This window comes from Emydura macquarii, unplaced genomic scaffold (assembly GCF_026122565.2).
Source record: "Emydura macquarii macquarii isolate MOO-44397 ecotype Brisbane River unplaced genomic scaffold, CSIRO-AGI_Emac_v2 contig_1348, whole genome shotgun sequence".
Taxonomy (NCBI): domain Eukaryota; kingdom Metazoa; phylum Chordata; order Testudines; family Chelidae; genus Emydura; species Emydura macquarii.
In genome coordinates, this window is record NW_027131485.1 from 7,643,110 (window position 1) to 7,662,181 (window position 19,072).

Here is a 19,072-nt window from a genome sequence, read left to right on the forward strand (position 1 = left end):
TGTGCTATGTTACTATTTCATAATCGGAAAAAGAAACTGTTGGAGCCCTTTGGATACAAAGTGAATGAGGTAAGGCTGTGATTCTGTAAAAGATACAGACAGAGTTTGCAGTGCTACTGAAGCTTGGACTGATGGATCTGAAGGAGAAACAATGCCAAAGGTTTTGCCAGATTTTTTAAAATTATATATAGAGATAAGAAATAGACGACAAAAAGTTTTATCAAGGTTTTGGAATCTGTAGTCAGAGTCCTATATGAGCAAGGTTAAATTCCCTTTTAAAACCTGTGCCAGAGAAGGGAACACCAAATGCTACCTCAAACGCCCATCAGGTTTAATGGGGCCCAGCTCTGATTTAGGGTCTGGGCTCAGGGAACTCCATGCTGTTTGACTGCAAGCCTGCATGACTGGACAGGAAGTTGGACCTGTGCTACAGATATCCACCGCTGACCATATGCTGCTGACCAACGTATCCACCCAGTGCTCCAGCTTGGTACCTATGAGTGCTGCATTCTTTTTTGCCTGGTCCACTTGAGCGGCATGGATAGGGAGATTTAAAACTGGATTCAAGCCTTGGAAGCTCTGCTCCATGTAAGCATTCTTAGGAGGCCCACTGTGCAACTTCATGGATTCTTCTGAAAATACAAAAAATAAAGCCCCATAACAAATACAGCATTTATGGTACCGTGCTAGGAACTAAACAAAATGCAAAGGTTATTGGTGCACCAAATTTCATTTCCACTGCATTGGCCAGGATGCTGAGACTGTCCTGTGTAACCAGGATGTCTGATCTGTTGGGCCCAGGCTTTCAGATCTCACATGCTCTAGGATTTTCCATGCTTCAAAATTAGAGCTATTCAAACAAAACCCCAAACCATGAGAAGGCAGTGTTACCAGAATAACAAGGAGGCTGGTTTGAAAGTAATGCTATTATCATTAAATATTTGTGTTACCATAGCACCTAGCAACCCTAGTCATGAACCAAGGCCTTACTCTACTATGTGCTCTAAAAACATAGAGCAATGCTCAGTTCTGTTCTAAGCCTAAAATCCACAATTTCTAACTGGGTTCCTAACTTGGCAAATTTAATTCACCCATCCCAATTGCAAACATAGATGGGCTGACTGAGGGTGAAGGACGGTGAAATGAGGATTTGAACAGGGAAATGAACAAGAGGCATAGAAAACCAGTGGGATTATCACATCAAAGCTAGAGGATTAGGTGACTGTACTTGAAAGGAGAAAGCAGTTAAACAATATTTGGTACAAAAGAGGCTGCCATATCTGAAAGTGTTATTTTCAAGTGTTTGCTTTGGGGAAAGGGCTGAGATTTGGGGCTGTTTTTTTTCTAAACGGATTCACTCCTCTCTATCTTTGAAGGGCTGCGGATAAGTCACATACATTTATCAGCTTGACCTGCCTCCAAATACTGGGTGGTATCATTCTCAGAACTAGGGAAGAGAACGTCTGTGTGTTGGAGAGCGTAGATGGGGTTGATGTAATGAGTGACCACTATGTGGTTCCTGGAAGCTCTTCAGGTTGAACCATTTTTATTGGAAACATATTTTTAATAGCAATCACATTTCAAACTCTTGTGTGAGTAATGCACTGAAACCATTTCCTAATGATACCCTTCAGTGCACTGTGGTGGTTTTTCTTACCGTAATTCTTCTACCTCACTAAAATGTGGCACATGGCCCAAAATCTTAATATGCCAGCAACGTGTCACTGGTCATATCTATGAAAACATGAAAAGAAAAGAAACAAAAACTTACAAAGGGCAAATACTAAGGCTGTGACGACATTTAAAATGTGCTGTGCTTCACAGGTGCTTCAGTGTAGACACCCATTAAAGCGACGGGAGGGGTTCTCCTGTCATGGTAGATAATCCACCTCCCTGAGAGGGAGTATTTAGGCCTAGTACTGTCTACACCGGGAATTAAGGTCAGCACAGCTATGTCTCTCCAGAGTGTGGATTTTTCATGCCAGAGATGCAGATATGCCTCATTGACTTTAGTGGGTCTATTTGTAGCACAAGGTACCTGAATCAGAATTTGGCCCTATGAAAATATTCACTATGTACCTTTTGCTAAAACACTACAGGTGTGAAGTCTCGGTTTATACACTTCTTTCTTTCAGTTCTCAGTTCACTTCTTGTAACATCAGCACTCAACGTTGCATAAAGGATTCGCTTAACTTTGCCAAGATACACATTATCTAGAACACAAAATGGGCTCATTCAAGTGGCTAGGAAAGCCACACTGTGTTCAGATCACATTTACAGGCCAGGAATTAGAGGCTAGTGTCTACAGTTCCTGCCACATGCCCATGTTACTCCTCTTTTAATCTGAAACCCTATTTTATCAAAAATGTTGGCTATCCCCAAACCCCTTGGACAAAATGGGCTTGTGCCATGCAGATGTGTGCTGACAGAGGACTGCAGTAGGAAACAAAACAAGTATCCGTAATTCAATTTCCTGCTTTGTAAGCAATTAAATATGCCAGATTGCCTGTTTCAAGCCCACTAGCAATGCCAACTCTATTTATTTTCTTCTTTTGCTTAGGTGTTCCCCTTTAATTAATAGGTTCACAAACAATCTCAAGAATTCATGTCAATGAAGCTTTCTGAGTCATTTTCAGAACTGGTAACGGGAGGGGATGGGGTCACCATCATGTCACCTCAAGCTGTGATTTGGTCACGCCTCCTAAGGAAAGGCAGTATTTGGAGAGGTGGATCTAGTGAAGCCCAAGGAAGCAGTGCTGGTAATTCACTATTTGGCATTCTTCCCTCTCAGTCAGTAACACTGCACTGACAGAGGTGCTGACTTTCAAATTAAATATGAAACCAAGGTACCGGCCACTCGGTAAAAGATTCCATGGCACTTTTTCCTGGAATAAAGGTATTCATTTCTGGGTCCTTCACAAATTTGAATTTGAGCAATTATATGTTGACTTCATAACTCCGCACTGTATTCACATGATATTTTGCACATCCAACATTAAGCTGTTGTGTTGCTCTGCACTACTGAGCAGTTGCTGTGTTGAGTTGCAGAGTTGGCTGCATTTCAATGAGCAGTCTGATTCCGGCGTACCATTTGTAAAAGTTTATAGAGTATTTTTAGATTGACGTGTAAAAGTATCGCACAAAATAGTATATGTTTATGGAAGAAAAAATTGCTTAACAGAATACTCTGCTTACGGGAATAAAATAATATTTTCCATTTGATAGAAGTCTTACTGTAGTACAAAGTGGAAAGCTTTTTTTTTTGGTTGAAAAGACAAGTTGTGAAATTCAATAATTCTATTACTTAGATCGGGCACTTTACATCCACTGCTCTTCAGAGTTTTACCAAGTTCGGCATCATTATCCTCATTTAACAGACAGGGAAATGGCGGCACAAAGAGGCAAAGTAACTTGCCCAAAGCCACACAGCAGGTCACTGGCAGAAGTCAGAACGGAACTCAGATTTCCTGACTCCTCATTGATTGGATCACACTGCCTCCCACAGGCAACTTTGGAAAAAAGTGCATTATGCTGTGACCCAGGGACCCCTGGATGCCAACTGGCAGAGGGCATAACGGGTGCACAGGGGTTTCTAGGGATCCCCTGGTTTGGATACCTACATAATAGTGCACGAAAGTGTGGCATGTGATGTCTCTACCAACAGCCAATAATGCATTGGTTATCCTAATCACTGCAGGGTGTACGTACGGATGATATTTAAGGTCTTATGTATCTATACTAAAAACTATGTTCTTAAGATATGTAAGTTAAGAGAGCTCACCGGAAAGTGATAAACAGGTTCTGTTCAGGCTGGGGGTATGAAACATTTCTCTTCCTGGATGACCACTGTGTAACTTATAATGTGAGTCTATCTGCATACAAAGCCACCAGCAAAGTTTGCAAAATTTACAGGAAAGAAGCCTACAGGAAAAAACCACCAGCACAAAGGAGGCTGTTCTGTTTATAATTAAACACAATGGATTGTTGGAATACATCGAGGGGTACAGGGTGGACCCAAAATACTTCACCTAGGGTACAGTTGCCAATCTGCATGTCTTATAAACAGAGGGTTACAGCCAGCCAGGCTGTAAAATGCTGAGAGAAAGACTGGGATAAGCCAAACTCTGCAAGACCTGAAAGTACCTGGTTAGATAAGGCTAGCCTCTAGAATGCATGTTAGGATTTTATTTTTTATGTAGCGAATTGTTTCCATTAAATCTACTTACTTCTTCTCAAATCTCTATTCTTTGTTAAATAAACTTTTTTCCCCACTGTAAACATATCTTAGTGCTGTGTGTTATGCAGAGCAGTGATTCTGAGATGAAACTGGTAAGCTGGGGTGTGCTGCTCTTTTGGGAGTAGTGGACCTGTGAATTCTGTGAGTGTCCAGTGGAAGAGGGACTGGATACTCCATGGGGATGCATGGAGGTTGGAGTGTGCCTGTCATGTACCTGAAGAAGAACAGCAGAGCCTGTGTAGGCTGAGAGGGCAGTGCTTACATTGCCCAGGGCTAGTGCAGGTTACTGTATATTAAATTGGTATAGACGGCTCTGACTTTGTACGCCTCCCTCAGGAAAAAAAAGCAAGGGGTATAAGGTCAGACCCCATAAAAATAAAATACATTTTACACTAAAAACAGTCATGGCCGTAACATACTATTCAGAATTAATTACTCTGCAGTCACTAAGCCAAATTCTTTGTCAAGAGTATATATCCCAGTGGAACCCCTTTGATTTCTGTGGTGGGCAGGAGGTGTACATCAGTGCAAAATGTGGCCCAGTCATCCTAAATTACATTCTTAGGGGAAAAATGAGCTCTTTTTGCTTCACTGTCTGTAGTGTCTCTACACGGTGCACACTTGACTCCTCAGTAGCTTTTCCTACTATAATTTCTCTCTTTAGTAGCTGTGAGTTCCATAATTTGTTGCAAAGACTAAACCTTCAGCATGCACTCTTTTTTTGGGTTCTTCGTTGTGCAGAAAAATCCCTAGAAACCCCTAAAAAAAGGGCAAGGCCAAGAAATGGACAGAGGAATGGAAAGTGCAGTTACTTTGGTGCGTAACAACACTCTGGGTTTGTAATTTTTTTAAACCAATTGAGATTGGAGATTTTCTTGAATTCCATCGAAACCCTCAGGCAAGGAGGTAATTTTTTTATTGACATTTAGTTTGTCTTTTCTTGCAACAAACAAGACAGTGCTGCATTTGCTCATTGTGAAGCTAATCGGCTTCTTGTCAACTGGATCTGAACTAAATTTCTAAGCAAATCCTTTTGCCTTTAGGGTTTTTCTCTGAATGACAAGTCTAGTGAATAACTATTCTTCTGAAGCAATGTGTTTGCCTGCTGCTGTTATGTTTAGGTATCGTGTTACTTCTGGTTTCTCGTCAGACACCTGAATTCACAGCAGCTGTAGCACTAGGTGTCACCACCATTATAATCCTTATTGGTGCAATTTGTATTGATTGAGCAACTGCAAATAACCATTGATTTCCTTCCCAAAGTATTGGCAAAATGAGTTTCTCAGTACACATTATACTGAATGATCTATAAATATGGATTATTAACACACTAGCAAGTGATAGTCACAGGGCACTGGGGTACATGCCCAGAACACTGTTATGGTGCTTAGGCCCTTTAAAACAGGGAGTTATGGTTGCAGGCCACATGACGAGGAGGATGCACGTGACCTACAAGAAACCAGATATAAAGCTTCCTGCCTCTTAGGCAGGAGCAGCAAACAGGTGAGACCCTGGCCCGGGGAAATGACAGATGTGGTATCTCTCCATAGTAGCCAAAAGAGCTTTCTAAGGGGGATGTGTGTCCCCTCCGCCTTCCCAGCTGAGGACAGCAGGAAAAGTCTTTGTTACCAAGCGTTGTGTAGTATATTGAGCCCTTTTTGGGGTCTTCTGTTTATTCGTCAACCTGTCCTGAGGAAAGAAATGCGGAAAAACTTGAGCACTTGGGCTTTATTTGGACTGCTTTAGTGGTGAGTCTGCCCAGAGACTCACAGTAAGCTAGCTAGCTTTAAGGAAACAGGTATTGTATGTGTGTTAAACTCATCATGACAATTGATTATCATCACTTCAGCTGGCAGAACACTGCAAAAACCACGTCATAAAAGTATAAGCTCACATGTAAACATTAAATTACTTTGACTTTACTCTTGCCCCTACAGTTTGCTCTCTCTCGGAATACCGGAGTGATCACATCCTAACTGGGATATTTTACATGTAATGAAGGACTTAACACACCAAGGAGGGAACAATGTAGTTGCAGGATAACTGCAGTGCTACGGGTGGCAGAATGGGCTAGCCGCCCTGAGTACAGATACAGGGTTTCAGACAGGACTGTGCTCAGGGTGGCTAGCCTGACCCTCCACTTGTGGAACTGCGGCTACGGAGTTATTTTTAGCACGCTAGCTCGATTAAAGTTAGAGCAAGTACACCTACCCGCACTGGAAATTACCCCTCTGGCTCCAGTGTAGCTGTACCCTGCGACACTGAGACTTTGGGTATGTCTACACTGTGGAGGCATAATTTCCAACTTGAGCAGGCAGAGCCACACCAGCTTTGGTGGAGCTAGCGAGCTAAAACAGATGTAGGAGCTAGCAGCTGTGATGGATTAACACATGGGCCCATGAGGCCCGTTCCCAGGGGGACCTGGTCAATCTGGGGGCCCCTGCAGGAGCACTGGAACCTGTGTAGAAGCAGGGGGGCACTGGTGCTGGAACTGCGGACCTACCCCCTGCTCTCCTCTGCCCCCTGAGGCCCCACCCCAGGCCAGGCCAGAAGCTGGGCTGTGGTAAGAGCTGCCCAGTGAGCATGAGCTGCTGTAGGGAGCCCCAGACCCTCACCTTCTCTGGGTGGGGTGCCAGGATGCCCAAGAGCAGTTCCTGGCCCATGTCCCTGCTCCCCTGTGGGACAGTGGGAGAGAGGGATGAAGATGGAGGGAGACATACCAGTCTTCTCTTAAAGTTACTGTAACCAACATGGGGTAAAATTATCAAGATTGTGGGACATGGACCATGTCTGATATTTCTCTGCCTGTCCTGTCAGCAACTCTACCCTCCAAACATTTTTTATAATTCCACTATGACAAAGTGTTACACACTTAGGAATCGTATAGCGTCCTTTATCTTTAAGTAGCCACAGAAGAACCTCAACTGCAAACCCACATGATAACTGCAACTGCCTAAATGAACACTAGCTCCCCTCACAATACATTTTTCTTTTTGTTAAAACAACCTAGGAAATTCTCTAAAAGAAACCATTAGTTACTACCAAGCAACCGTACCTCTGCGTTATCTCATGCCCTTCAACTATGTGAAGTTCAGCGAAACTCAAACCTCTGAAAACCAGGAACTAAAGAATTAAGGTATATGCAGACATATCCTTAACTCTGCCGTCTTGGGCAATGACCCTATAAGTTCATAACACACACACTCGATGTGACCCTAAGAAACCCTCAATGCCAACTGGCAAAGGGTTCACTGTTTTGCAACAGGGTAAATCCTAACAGGCCTGACAAACTCACTACAGCTAGCACACCGTTTTCATGGTACTTATCCATAAATGTCATCATGCAAGATCTTAAGTCAAAGCCAGGATCATGCTGATCATTAATATCATTGTGAAATGGATGTACAGATATTATGAAAAAAGTTATATATACAAAATGAAAATATGGTCTTAAAGTTTGAACCAAGGCAGGTTTCTGCCAGACAAAGGATGTATGTTCATCTATCTGCCTTGTATGGTTCATATGTAAATTAAGCATTGTGAGCCAACACAGAAGAAGCCCTGTTTGGATATGAAGTCAACATGAGGATGTGAAGGCAACAGAGTCAGCACAGCGAGGAATAAACCCTGGGGGAGCCAGGCTGACTAAGGACAAACCAGTGAATTTTGGAGGGATATAAGGAGAAGGAAGTAATTGAGTAGTGCGACTACATTCATAGAAATGGGATCCCAAGCAGCGTAGGATGGAAACGCTGCAATTAAACTTTGGGTAAGGTGAGACTGCTCTTTAGACAGACTGTTAGTCTGTTTAAGTTAAATTTTGTCTCTAAAAAGTGTGCACTGATGTTTTATAGGTAACCTTCTGTTTCTATTATCCTCACTCACTAGCTTTTAACCTTTGGTAATAAACGTATGATTGTTTCCCCTATAAAGATCAGTGCTGTGATGTTACACAGGAGCTGATCCTCAGTTGTACACCCCAACTTGTTTGATTCAGTGCCCTCTTGGGGATAGAAAACTTGGTACTTCTGTGAATTGCCAGTGACAGGGGCTTGATATCACAGAGGAATGCTCAGCGACTGGGGTGCACCTACTGTTAACCAGCAGCACAAAGTGAGGGCTGGCACTGCCCGGACGACTTTTGGGTGACTGACAGGCTGGTGGGGTCAGGGAGCTGATACCCAGTTAACCACTGCAAATCTCTCTCTCTGTTGCTGGAGGCAGGGCATGACAAGGTGACTCTCAGTCCTGGGCACCCTGAGAACAATCACACTCATTCTCTGCTTTTCTTATGGTGCAGCACACTCAGGGAATAGGGCACCCGCCACTGCAACACAGAGTCAAAGGCCTTCTCTTTGCTCAGGCAAAACTTGTGTTGAGGCGAGCCGTGGTGAACAGGAGCAAACCACACCTGCTCTGCCCTCAAACACTGAGCCTGCTCCACAGAAAGGACCTTCTTCCCTACTCCTTTTACAGCCCCTTCACTCTCACATGCAGGATTGCATCTCACCCAATACTCTTACCTACACACAATATCGCACTGCTGACAATCTCCATGGTAAGGAGACCCCTTCACGTTGAAGCTGACATGTTACACAATCCAGCGCTCCAAAGACCATGCATGCACACGCTTGCTTTTTCATGCGGTGAGAGGTAGGCAGAGACATTTCGATCATCCCCCAGGAGCAGGGCCCCCCACATCATCTCCTATCACAATCACAGTCATCCAAGCTTCTCCAGCTAATCCCTCCACCATTCAATACAGCTACACCTGATACAACAAATGCAGCTGCAGGGGATGCATGTAATACCCAGTGGCTTTTACCAGTCTAGGGCCACAGAGTTAAGGTTGTGTTGGTAGGTATCTTAACTCTGTATCTCCTGGTTTTCAGAAGTATGAGTTCTGTTGAATTTGACATTCTGGAAAGGCACCACTAGGAACTTAAATATGTGTTAAAGATTTTTTTTTTGGGTCAGTGAATTTCCAGCCACTCCCAGAGAGAGTCAAAGCTCCTGTGGTTATCAGGCAGCTCTTCCAATCAGGGAAAATAAATAGCCCCATGTGACTTTAGGAGACCCTTTGCAACAGCCAGCTGAAATGCTGAATGGTATGTATCCAGTAACCACACAAAACTGTTCCTGATCAGTGAACAAGAGAAAATAATACACATAAAAGCACTGGTGGCAGATCCCTGGCTTGGCCTAAAGACAAAGTAGAGCTGAAAGGGTGGCTGCCAGTGTGGCTCCTTAGTCCTGGAGGTGGAAAGGGGCTGGCTTCATCCCGCCATGTCAAGTTATTTCTGGCTGTCTTGGAAATGTTCCAGTACCTGGGGATCTCAAGAGAGCACTAGCACCTGTTCCTATTCCCTCCTCCCTAGGGGCATATCCTACACTGGGTCCAACAGGGAGTGAAGTAGAGTTGCTTACAAAGTGATCCCCAAGGTAGCCGGGTGAGCTGTGCAGTCCTGGAGTGGCCCAAAGCAGCTGGATTCCAGAGGAGTACTGGTGCCTGAGTAATTTATTCTGCGAAGTATTTGCTCAGCTCTAACATTCACTGTTGTTTTGCCACCACAAAGGAAACATACTTTAAATTGCTTATTCTGAAAATGGGGTTTTAACAATCAAATCAAATTAAAACCACAGAATATCAGTCCTAGTAAATCAGAAGACGTAACAGATCTTGCGAGCCTGGGTTCCTAATAAGATATGAAGTGATGTTGAGTGCCTCCAGCAGACACAAAGTGTGCATGAATCAGCAGCACTGCATGGCCCGAAGTGTTCTATTCCTATTCAAAATTGAGATTAAAACCAAAATTTAAAGATATTTCCATCCAAATAAAATTATTCTGACAGGTATGTTTAGAACTGGTGAGAATGTAAAAGTAAAATCAATGTCCATATTTTCCCTATGTGTTGTGCGTGGGGGTTGGTAGGTTTTCCAGCTCCCAGATCTTTGTGTTGTGTGTCAGATAGTCTCTAACCATCTTCTTTCTTTTCTGTCCTCCCACTGTCTCTCCCCCCCACTCTGCACAGAGGTATAATCTTTGTGGTATTCTGGGTGCTTTTAGCAACTCTCCTATGTCCTCATCTGTGCACATGGACTAATCAGTGGGAACTGTGAGAAGAAGACATTTATCATTTAGATATAGAAGTAAACTAAACCTTGCTGGTAGCTTTGCCAGAATTTGTTTTTCCATACAGGTTGAGCATTGTGAGTCACAATATAGGAATGAACAGATTTTGTTTTGATTCTCTAACAGAGATCTGAGTGTGATGTTATCCCTTTCAAGGGGCGTTCTGAACTTTTAGTTGATCTTCCGTGAAGTGATAGATTCCATGCAAGTCCTTGCTTGACTTAAATTTGCTGTGATTTCTGAGACAGCGTTTCCTAGCTTTACTACTAGAAGCATGACCTGGTCAACTCTTTTTTGTTTTAACTGTTGCTACTGTTTGTATCATGGCCACCATTAAAGTTATTACAGCTTTCTGTAAACAGATAATGTTAACACAGTGTTCCCTGTACTTTATTCAGGAAATATTGCCAAAGCTGTGATAACATTCATTGTTTGCAAAGGGAACTGTAAAGATTGTAATGGTTTTCCCTGTAACACAAAATACTTCTCATTCATATACCGTCACTTTCCAGTTTCAAAGAATTCTGCAAAATTAAGTAAGTTTTAAACACCTCTGTGAGTTAGGTAAACATGTTATATTATTACCTTCCCTTCTTTTAGATAGGCCAACATTTCTGTCCACCTAAGGGTTATTTGCACTTGTAGATTAAACACGGGGAATTGTGCATGACTGCTTCTGAAAATCTGGGTGAGAAAATGATTTACCAAAGGCCTCAGCAGATCAGAATGAGAGTCAGAGTAAGGACTAGAACTCCCGGTTACTCACTCTTCTATCCCCCACCACAACTGGAACCTGATCCAAAGCCCATTGAAGTTAATAGACAGCCACTCACTAATTTCAGTGGGCTTTTAGTGAGGAGAGACAGGGAATCCTACATTTTTTCAGGACTGGAAAATCTGATGGCTTGATTTGCCAAATGAAGCACCCCAAAATACATACATGCACATACACAGACATATATTGCTTGACTGTGTGCGCCAATCTGGTGATCCAGCCAGCCTTGTTTTACCATTGGCCCTATCACTGTAGTTCTGCAGCACCAAATGGTCAGTCAGGCATGTAATTATGCATGTGTGTGTGTGTAATCGCTTGATTTGTGCAAACATTCCCTGCAATTGCAAGCGCAAATTCTACATGTTATTGGGCACACATTTTTGGTGTTAAATTGTGTGGGCCGTAGTTTGGAAGCCAGCTACTGTATGTATAGTATTCTGGAAAAACGGGTCCAGCATTAAACCAAACATATACAGTTCTGAAATGCACTAGGGAGCCAGCTTGTGGAGTAATAATGCATTTTGCAAGGCAGTACATATGACAAATGTTCTAGTATTTAGAAAAACTCTTAAAAAAATGAATTGCTTTCTTCTGTTTACAATTCCTGAACATGATTCTGATGTGTAAATTTTTTTTTTCAATCTTAAGACAAGACTAATAGCACTGTTTCTTGATTCCATAAGCCTTTTTTGGCAGCTTTTGTATTGTTTGTAACTGTAACAGAAATTGTTCCTTTAGAAGTTCTAATTTTTCTGTCATAGTTGTGCAATGCCCTTATTTGGCATAGAAATCTCTTTAAATAATACAGTGGAGACAAACTGACAAAAGCTGAGAAATCAAAGATAAATGACAATTTTCTGCCTGGAGCAGAATATTGTGGCTGAGTGTGAAAACAGCAGAGGTTTTCATTGTAAATGCTGATATAACCTTAACTACGGGGGTGTCTATCTGCCCCTGGAATTAATTTCTCTTCCACTTTCACATCAAATTTCTCAGATAACACATCACTAGCAAAGCATTCCTGATACTTGCTTGCTTTTAGCATGTAATATTGCTTCCAAGTTTTATATCCCACATCTGTAGTAAACTATAGTTACCGCAGTAACTTTGGCAGTTTAACAAAAAGTATATGGGCCTAATCTTCTCCCACTGAAGTTAATGGATCAATTTTTTTGTCTGTTACATCAGTGTAAATCTGGAGTAACTCCACTGAAATCAATAGAAGCATTCTGGATTTAGAATTTGAACCAATGCAAGGTTTGTTTTTGAGTTCACAGGGGGAAGCCTCCTGTCTAAAGTCTGGGAAATGCTTGACTGTCTTTTGGGAACCAGAGCAATGCAGCGAAAAGAAGCAAGTTTGTAATTGTTACCACAGCCTGGGTATGTACCATATCTTCTATTCAGTGTTAAATTAGCAAAGAACATAGAATAAATGCATTTAAAAGAGACAGATCAGTAACACCCACATTTAGGAGCTGGTTGTATTCCATCCAAATATGGTGTTTTTTTGCTGAGTAGACAAACTTATTTTCTATTAGCTAATGATGATTGCAACACATAACTGGTTTTTTTCTGCTTAAGAAATGATGCCACCACATGTTAGAAGGAGAAATCAGTAAGTTAGCTATTCTGGTGAAAAATGTGTGGAATCAAACTTCTGTTGAGGAACATTAGGATTCCATTTGCTTCAACAGTGGCCTGGTGATGTTTGCATTAACGAGGCAGCATGTTACACTGTAAGGTAAATGCCTGACTCAATTTATTTGCTCTCCTGTCCGAAAGAAAAAATAACTTCTGAAAACTTCATAGGGATAGTTTATGTATCTGGCAATTTTAAAATGGCTGATGCTATGAATATTAATGACGTTTCAAAGTGGAACGAAAGTATGGCAAAGATATTCACAGCAACAAACTTGCTCTGATTTCACTGAACAAGAAACCAGGTATGACTGGGAACTGCTTTCACCATTTATAGGCCAACATACTTGATACATGTTAAAGATATGCAAATAAATGGATTTTTTGCCAGGGTTTCTAATAGCATGAGAGAGGAATAGATGGTTCAGACAGCTAGATGATGCTGTGGTAGGGAAATAAGAACTTTTCTTTTAAGAGAATAAGCTTTGGTTTGGTCTTAAGCTTTTTGGTATCACCTACAATTTCAGATGCACAGGATCTCATCTAGAGGTTACAGGGAAAGTCTAGGCAGCCATGGGGAAAGATTGGATAGCTGTTTGGGAAGGAGAGGGGGTTATAGCACACATCATATTAAATGTGGCCCAGGTAATTTTGACAAATCCAACATTTCATAACTAATATTCTTACCATTATACACAAGGACTTTGTCAAGCAAACAGTACAAACTGTGTAAACCTCTTTGAGCAAATAAGTGAAAGCAGCAGCAAAGGAAGGAAATGGCCTATTCCTCTTTGCATGTTTTATTAAATTATGGTTTGTATGGTAGCGCTTAGATTATGAAATGTCTAAAAATTCTTTAGGTTCTGAACTGCTTATATTTTAAATCCTTTATTTTACAGAAATGAATAATCCTTTGTCCAAAGTTCCTGTGTTTTACAGAATGGATTCAGCTACTTTCACTCATCTTCAAAACACAAGTTTCTTCATATTTAATACCTAAACTATTCCTTTTTTTTGGTACTTTTCCAGTGTAATGGTACTGTGTTTTTAATCATAGCATTGACAGTAAATGAAAGATTGTTCAACACTCGTACTTTACAGCTATTCTGAAAATTTTAATACCTACCTAACACCTGTACTTACAAAAACCACTCACCTTGTTTGATAGGTTGCCTGTTGGAGAATACAAGAGGAGTAACAAGGAATTTGGTTTCAGCTACAGGTACCCAGTGGTGCAGAATTTTAATGGTCCAGACTCCAGGCCTCAGTGGCAAATTCAACGGTGGCTTGTAGTGAGTAAATTCTGCACTAGATTCAATAAGGATATCGTATGTAGCTGCGATTATATTGATGGGGTCCACCCAGATCACAGTGACTGTGACATTAGGGCCTTTTCCCCACTTCTGCATGCCAACTGGTTCGTCCATCGGTCCAATAAGTCCTCCAAAGTTCCGGAATATCCTTTCTTTGGCATCCCAGTCAGTGCCAATCTGAAATTAAAGAGAGTATTACTACTACCAAAAAACCCGAGGTCCTGTAGCACTTTAAAGACTAACAAATTTAATTTCTGCAGGCATAAGCTTTTGTGGGCTGCAACCCACTTCGTCAGAGGCAAGAAATAGAAATCAGATTGAGGGTGTATATATATATATATATATATATACACACATCTAAGGGTAACGAACAACAATGGGGAAGTTAGGTGTAAGCAAAGTCCATTCAGTTAGAGTAGTTGAGGCCTATTCACAACCATTGATTAGGAGGTGAGAATGTGTGAACAGTGACAATTACTTCCTGTAATGAGATAACCATTCCAAGTCCCTATTTAGACCCAGTTTAATTGCATCAAGTTTGCATATGATTTCCAACTCTGCAGTTTCTCTTTGAAGTCTGTTTTTGAAGTTTTTTTTTTTTTGTAGAAGTATAGCAACTTTCAAGTCAGCTACACAGTGTCCTGGGAGGTTGAAGTCCTCTCCGACTGGTTTATGGATGTTACCATTTTTTATGTCTGATTTGTGTCCATTTATTCTTTTGCATAGTGACAGTCCGGTTTGGCCAATGTACATGGCAGAGGGGCATTGCTGGCACATGATGGCATATATTACATTAGTAGATGTGCAGGTGAATGAGCTCCTTATGGTGTGGCTGATGTGGTTAGGACCTGTGATGGTGTCACTAGAGTCAATGTGTGGGCAGAGTTAGCAGCGGGGTTTGTTGCAGGGGTATGTTCCAGGGTTAGTGTTCTTCTTCTTTGGTGTACGGTTGCTGGTGAGTATTTGCTTCAGGTTGGGGGCTGTCTGTAAGCAAGGATAGGTCTGCCTCCCACAGCTTGAGCGAGTGAGGGATCATCTGCTAGGATAGGTTGTAGATCCTTAATGATGTGCAGGAGAGATTTTAGTTGGCGGCTGTAGGTGATGGCCAGTGGTGTTCTGTTGTTGGGTCTGTCCTGTAGTAGGTGACTTCTGGGTACCCATCTGGCTCTGTCAATTTGTTTCTTCACCTCTCCAGGTGGGTATTGTAGTTTTAAGAATGTTTTATGGAGATCCTGTAGGTGTTTGTCTCTGTCTGAGGGATTGGAGCAAATCTGGTTGTATCTTAATACCACTACTGTTGTCTCTGTAATAGAATCTAAGTTCCTGATCCTGCAAACTCCCTCCTACTCACATTGACAGGAATATTCACATGCTTAAAGCTAAAAATGTGGATGTGTTTGTAGGATCAGGGCCTACATCTATGTTATTCACCGAAACGCACACGGTACCTCTGGACAATGACATCAAAAGGGATCTGTCAGTGTTTTAAAACTGGCATTAAGACATGCTTTGAGTGGAAATTCAAAATACTAACTTAAATTTGGTTGCAAGATTTTTAAAAATTAAAAAAAAAAAAAAAAAATCCCATTTGCAAATATTAAAGTCTGCAGATTGTTGATCCAGAATGAGAACTTAGAACATTTAGTGTTCAAGCAATAAATAAAAAGATTAATTTCTGGTCCAAATGCAGCTACTGAATATTCACTGCAGTAGCTTTTATCTTTAATCCATGTGCATTGCACAGCACAGAGACTTTGCAAGGAGGGATCAGAGCTTTTAAATGTATTGTAAGAGTTAACCAAAAATGAGCTTGACAGGTGAGCATAGTTTTTACATATGGGCACCTTAGCAGGAAACCCTAAATCCTGAGTTGGATGCTCAAGAGAGCATGTAGGCATGTAAATGCCTGCTCTACGTACCTAATTGCTGATATGGGCAGCTAGATGCTCTCTTAAGATGCCCACGTTTCAAACGTTAAAGCAAGAACTGTAATGAGACCAATGACCTGAATGGGTTGGAGTGAGCCTTTGACTCGACAATGTGTGAAAGGGTAGGTTCTCTCTCTCTTTTGTTTTGCTTTTATTGTTGAAAAAGGAAAATTAATTTGGGGAAGAAATCTATAGTCAGACAAAGGCAAGGAAATCCTAGACTCAGACTGGATTCCCATGCCACCGTTTTGCCCAGCACTTTTTATTAACCAAAACGAATAGACAGAACCTTGACAGCCAGAATTTCATAGTATGGGCCTGATCTAGTTGCTTTCAAAGTCAATGGCTTCAGTGGAACTTGACTCAGGTCATACTTAACTTCCAGGTCAGACCCTCCCGCATCTTCTCAGCAGTCACAGCACTCCCTTCCTGACTGGTACAGGGGTTATTATTGGTAAATCCTGTTCTTACTGTCAGAGCATTGAAGGTTTTTTTAAAATTTATAAACAGTAAAGTAGCTGATTCACATCCCACGGTAAATATTTAATAGACCTTTCATTTTCCTAACAGCTTTCATATTTCAGTGCTCTTACTATGGGATTTAATGGCTCACCTGTAACCCACGGATAATGTGAATTTACCAGCCTTTGCAATTAAACTTTATACATTAAAGAGAGAAACATCTGTAAACAGATAGTAAGAAGGCATGCATAATAGTCAGCCCTCTTTGAAAGACATTTTTTTCACCCAAACTGTGTACATAGCATATGTTTATGTATAACTATCTAGCTGTGGAAAGCCCCCTACCCTGCACAAACACCTCTCCTCCATATGCGTAGGTGAGGAGGAGCCTTCCTTCCTGGACAACCAAGGTGCTAAAGGAGCACTCAAGGAAGACAAGGCCATTGTGGAGAAGCTAAATTAATTCTTTGCCTCAGTCTTCACTGCAGGTATGGGGGAGATCACAACACCCAAGCCATTCTTTTTAGAAGGAAAACCTGAGAAACTGTCCCAGACTGAGATGTCAACAGAGGAAGTTTTGGAAGAAACTGCTAAATTAAACTAATAAGTCACCAGGATCAGATGGTATTCACCCAAGAGTTCTGGAGGAACTCGAATATTAAATATACTAACTGTGATATGTCACCTATCACTTAAATCAGCCTCTGTACCAGATGACTAGAAGATAGCTAATGCAACACTGATTTTTTAAAAAAGACTTCAGAGGTGGTCCAGGCAATTACAGGCCAGTACACCTAACTTCAGTAGCAGGTAAAATGGTTGAAACTATAGTAAAGAACAAAATCATCAGACACAGATAAATATAGTGTACTGGGGAAGAGTAAATATGGCTTTTCTAAAGAGAAATCATGCCTCACCAATCTACTGGAAACGTTTGAGGGTGTAAACAAACATGTGGACAAGGGTGTTCCACTGGATATAGCATATTTGGACTTTCAGACAGCCTTTGACAAGGTCTCTCAACAAAGGCTCTTAAGCAAAGTAAGCGATCATGTAATAAGAGGGAAGGTCCTCTCCTGGATCAGCAACTAGTTAAAAGATAGGAAACAAAGAGTAGGACTAAATGGTCAGTTTTCACAATGGACAGAGGTAAATAGCTGGGTCCCCCCCAAGGAGCTGTACTGGGACCACAGTGCTGTTAAACATATTCATAAATGATCTGGAAAAGGAAGTGAACAGTGAGGTGGCAAAGTCTGCAGACACTACAGAATTATTCAAGATAGTTACGTCCAAAGCAGAATGTGAAGTGTTTCAAAGGGATCTCACAAAACCTGGTGACTGGGAGACAAAATGGCAGATGAAATTCATCGTTGGTAAGTGCAAAGTAATGCTTACTGGGAAAAAATAATCTCAGCTATATATACAAAATGATGGGTTGTAAATTAGCTGCTATCCCTCAAGAAAGATATCTTGGAGTCATTGTGGATAGTTCTTTGAAAACATCTGATCAGTGTGCAGTGACAGCCAAAAAAGCTAACAATGTTAGGAACCATTAGAAAGGGATAGATAATGAAACAGAAAATAAGGCCCACAACTTTAATACTGTGTGAAGTTCTGGTTGCCCCCATCTCAAAAAAGATGTATTAGAATGATAAAAGGTGCAGAGAAAGGTAATTAAAATGACTGGAGGTATGGAACAGTTTCCATATGAGAGAGATTAAAAAGACTGGGACTGTTCAGCTTTGAAAAGAGATGACTGAAGAGGATGAGATAGTGCTCTGTAAAATCATGAATGGTATGGAAAAAGTGAATCAGGAAGTATTATTTACCCCTTTACATAACAGAAGAACCAGGGACCACCCAATGAAATTTAAAAGGGAACAGGTTTAACACAAATAAAAGGATGTACTACTTCACACAATGCACAGCCAACTTGTGGGACTTGTTGCCAAGGAGGATCGGTCCCTCGGTGGCTATTAGCCAAGATGGTCAGGGATGCGCACTTATGCTCCGGGTGTCATTGAACCTCCAAATGCCAGAAGCATCTGGCACTGGCTGTTATCAGAGACAAGACACTGGGCTAGAGGGCTCACTGATCTGATCCAATGTGGCCATTCTTATGTTATGTTTATGTTGTCCTTCCCACGAGGGTAGTGAATACCCAAAGCTGGCCTGCCACCAAAGACACTTGAACTCTCTAAGTTCTCATCTTGTCTTAGGAGAACTAGTTACCCAAACACAATGCCAAGGTGCTGATGAGTTAGTATAACAGTACAACCACCTGATATCCACTACCAAAGCCACCCACTGCAACCATATTGATTGAGGAGATCATCGTAGTTCATAGATGAACTATCGCAGACAAAGTACACAGGCAGAAAGGCTAGTATGCCAGTGGTGCAAAAACATTCTGAATCCATCTGCCAGCAGCAGAAACTTCTCTTACAAAGACTAGGTAACTTTAAAAAAGGAGGGAAAATGAGCTTTCCACTTCTCCACAATCAATGCAGCAGAATCATGGCAAACACAGATATTTAACATACTGAATCGGCTAACCCAGACTGCATAGCCCAGACCCAGTCACC

At 41.6% G+C, this 19,072-nt stretch overlaps 1 protein-coding gene across 1 annotated transcript in view; it reads right to left on the minus strand.

Annotated features, from left to right (window-relative positions):
- Positions 1–309: 309 nt before the first annotated feature.
- XYLT1 (xylosyltransferase 1) overlaps positions 310–19,072 on the minus strand; it is a 289,074-nt gene continuing 270,311 nt past the window's right edge. Inside the window, exons 11-12 of the mRNA XM_067551051.1 lie at positions 13,941–14,274; positions 310–632 (exon numbers count right to left, since the gene is read on the minus strand). Of these exons, the coding sequence (XP_067407152.1) occupies positions 310–632; positions 13,941–14,274 (657 nt within the window). The remainder of the gene's footprint in view (positions 633–13,940; positions 14,275–19,072) is intronic.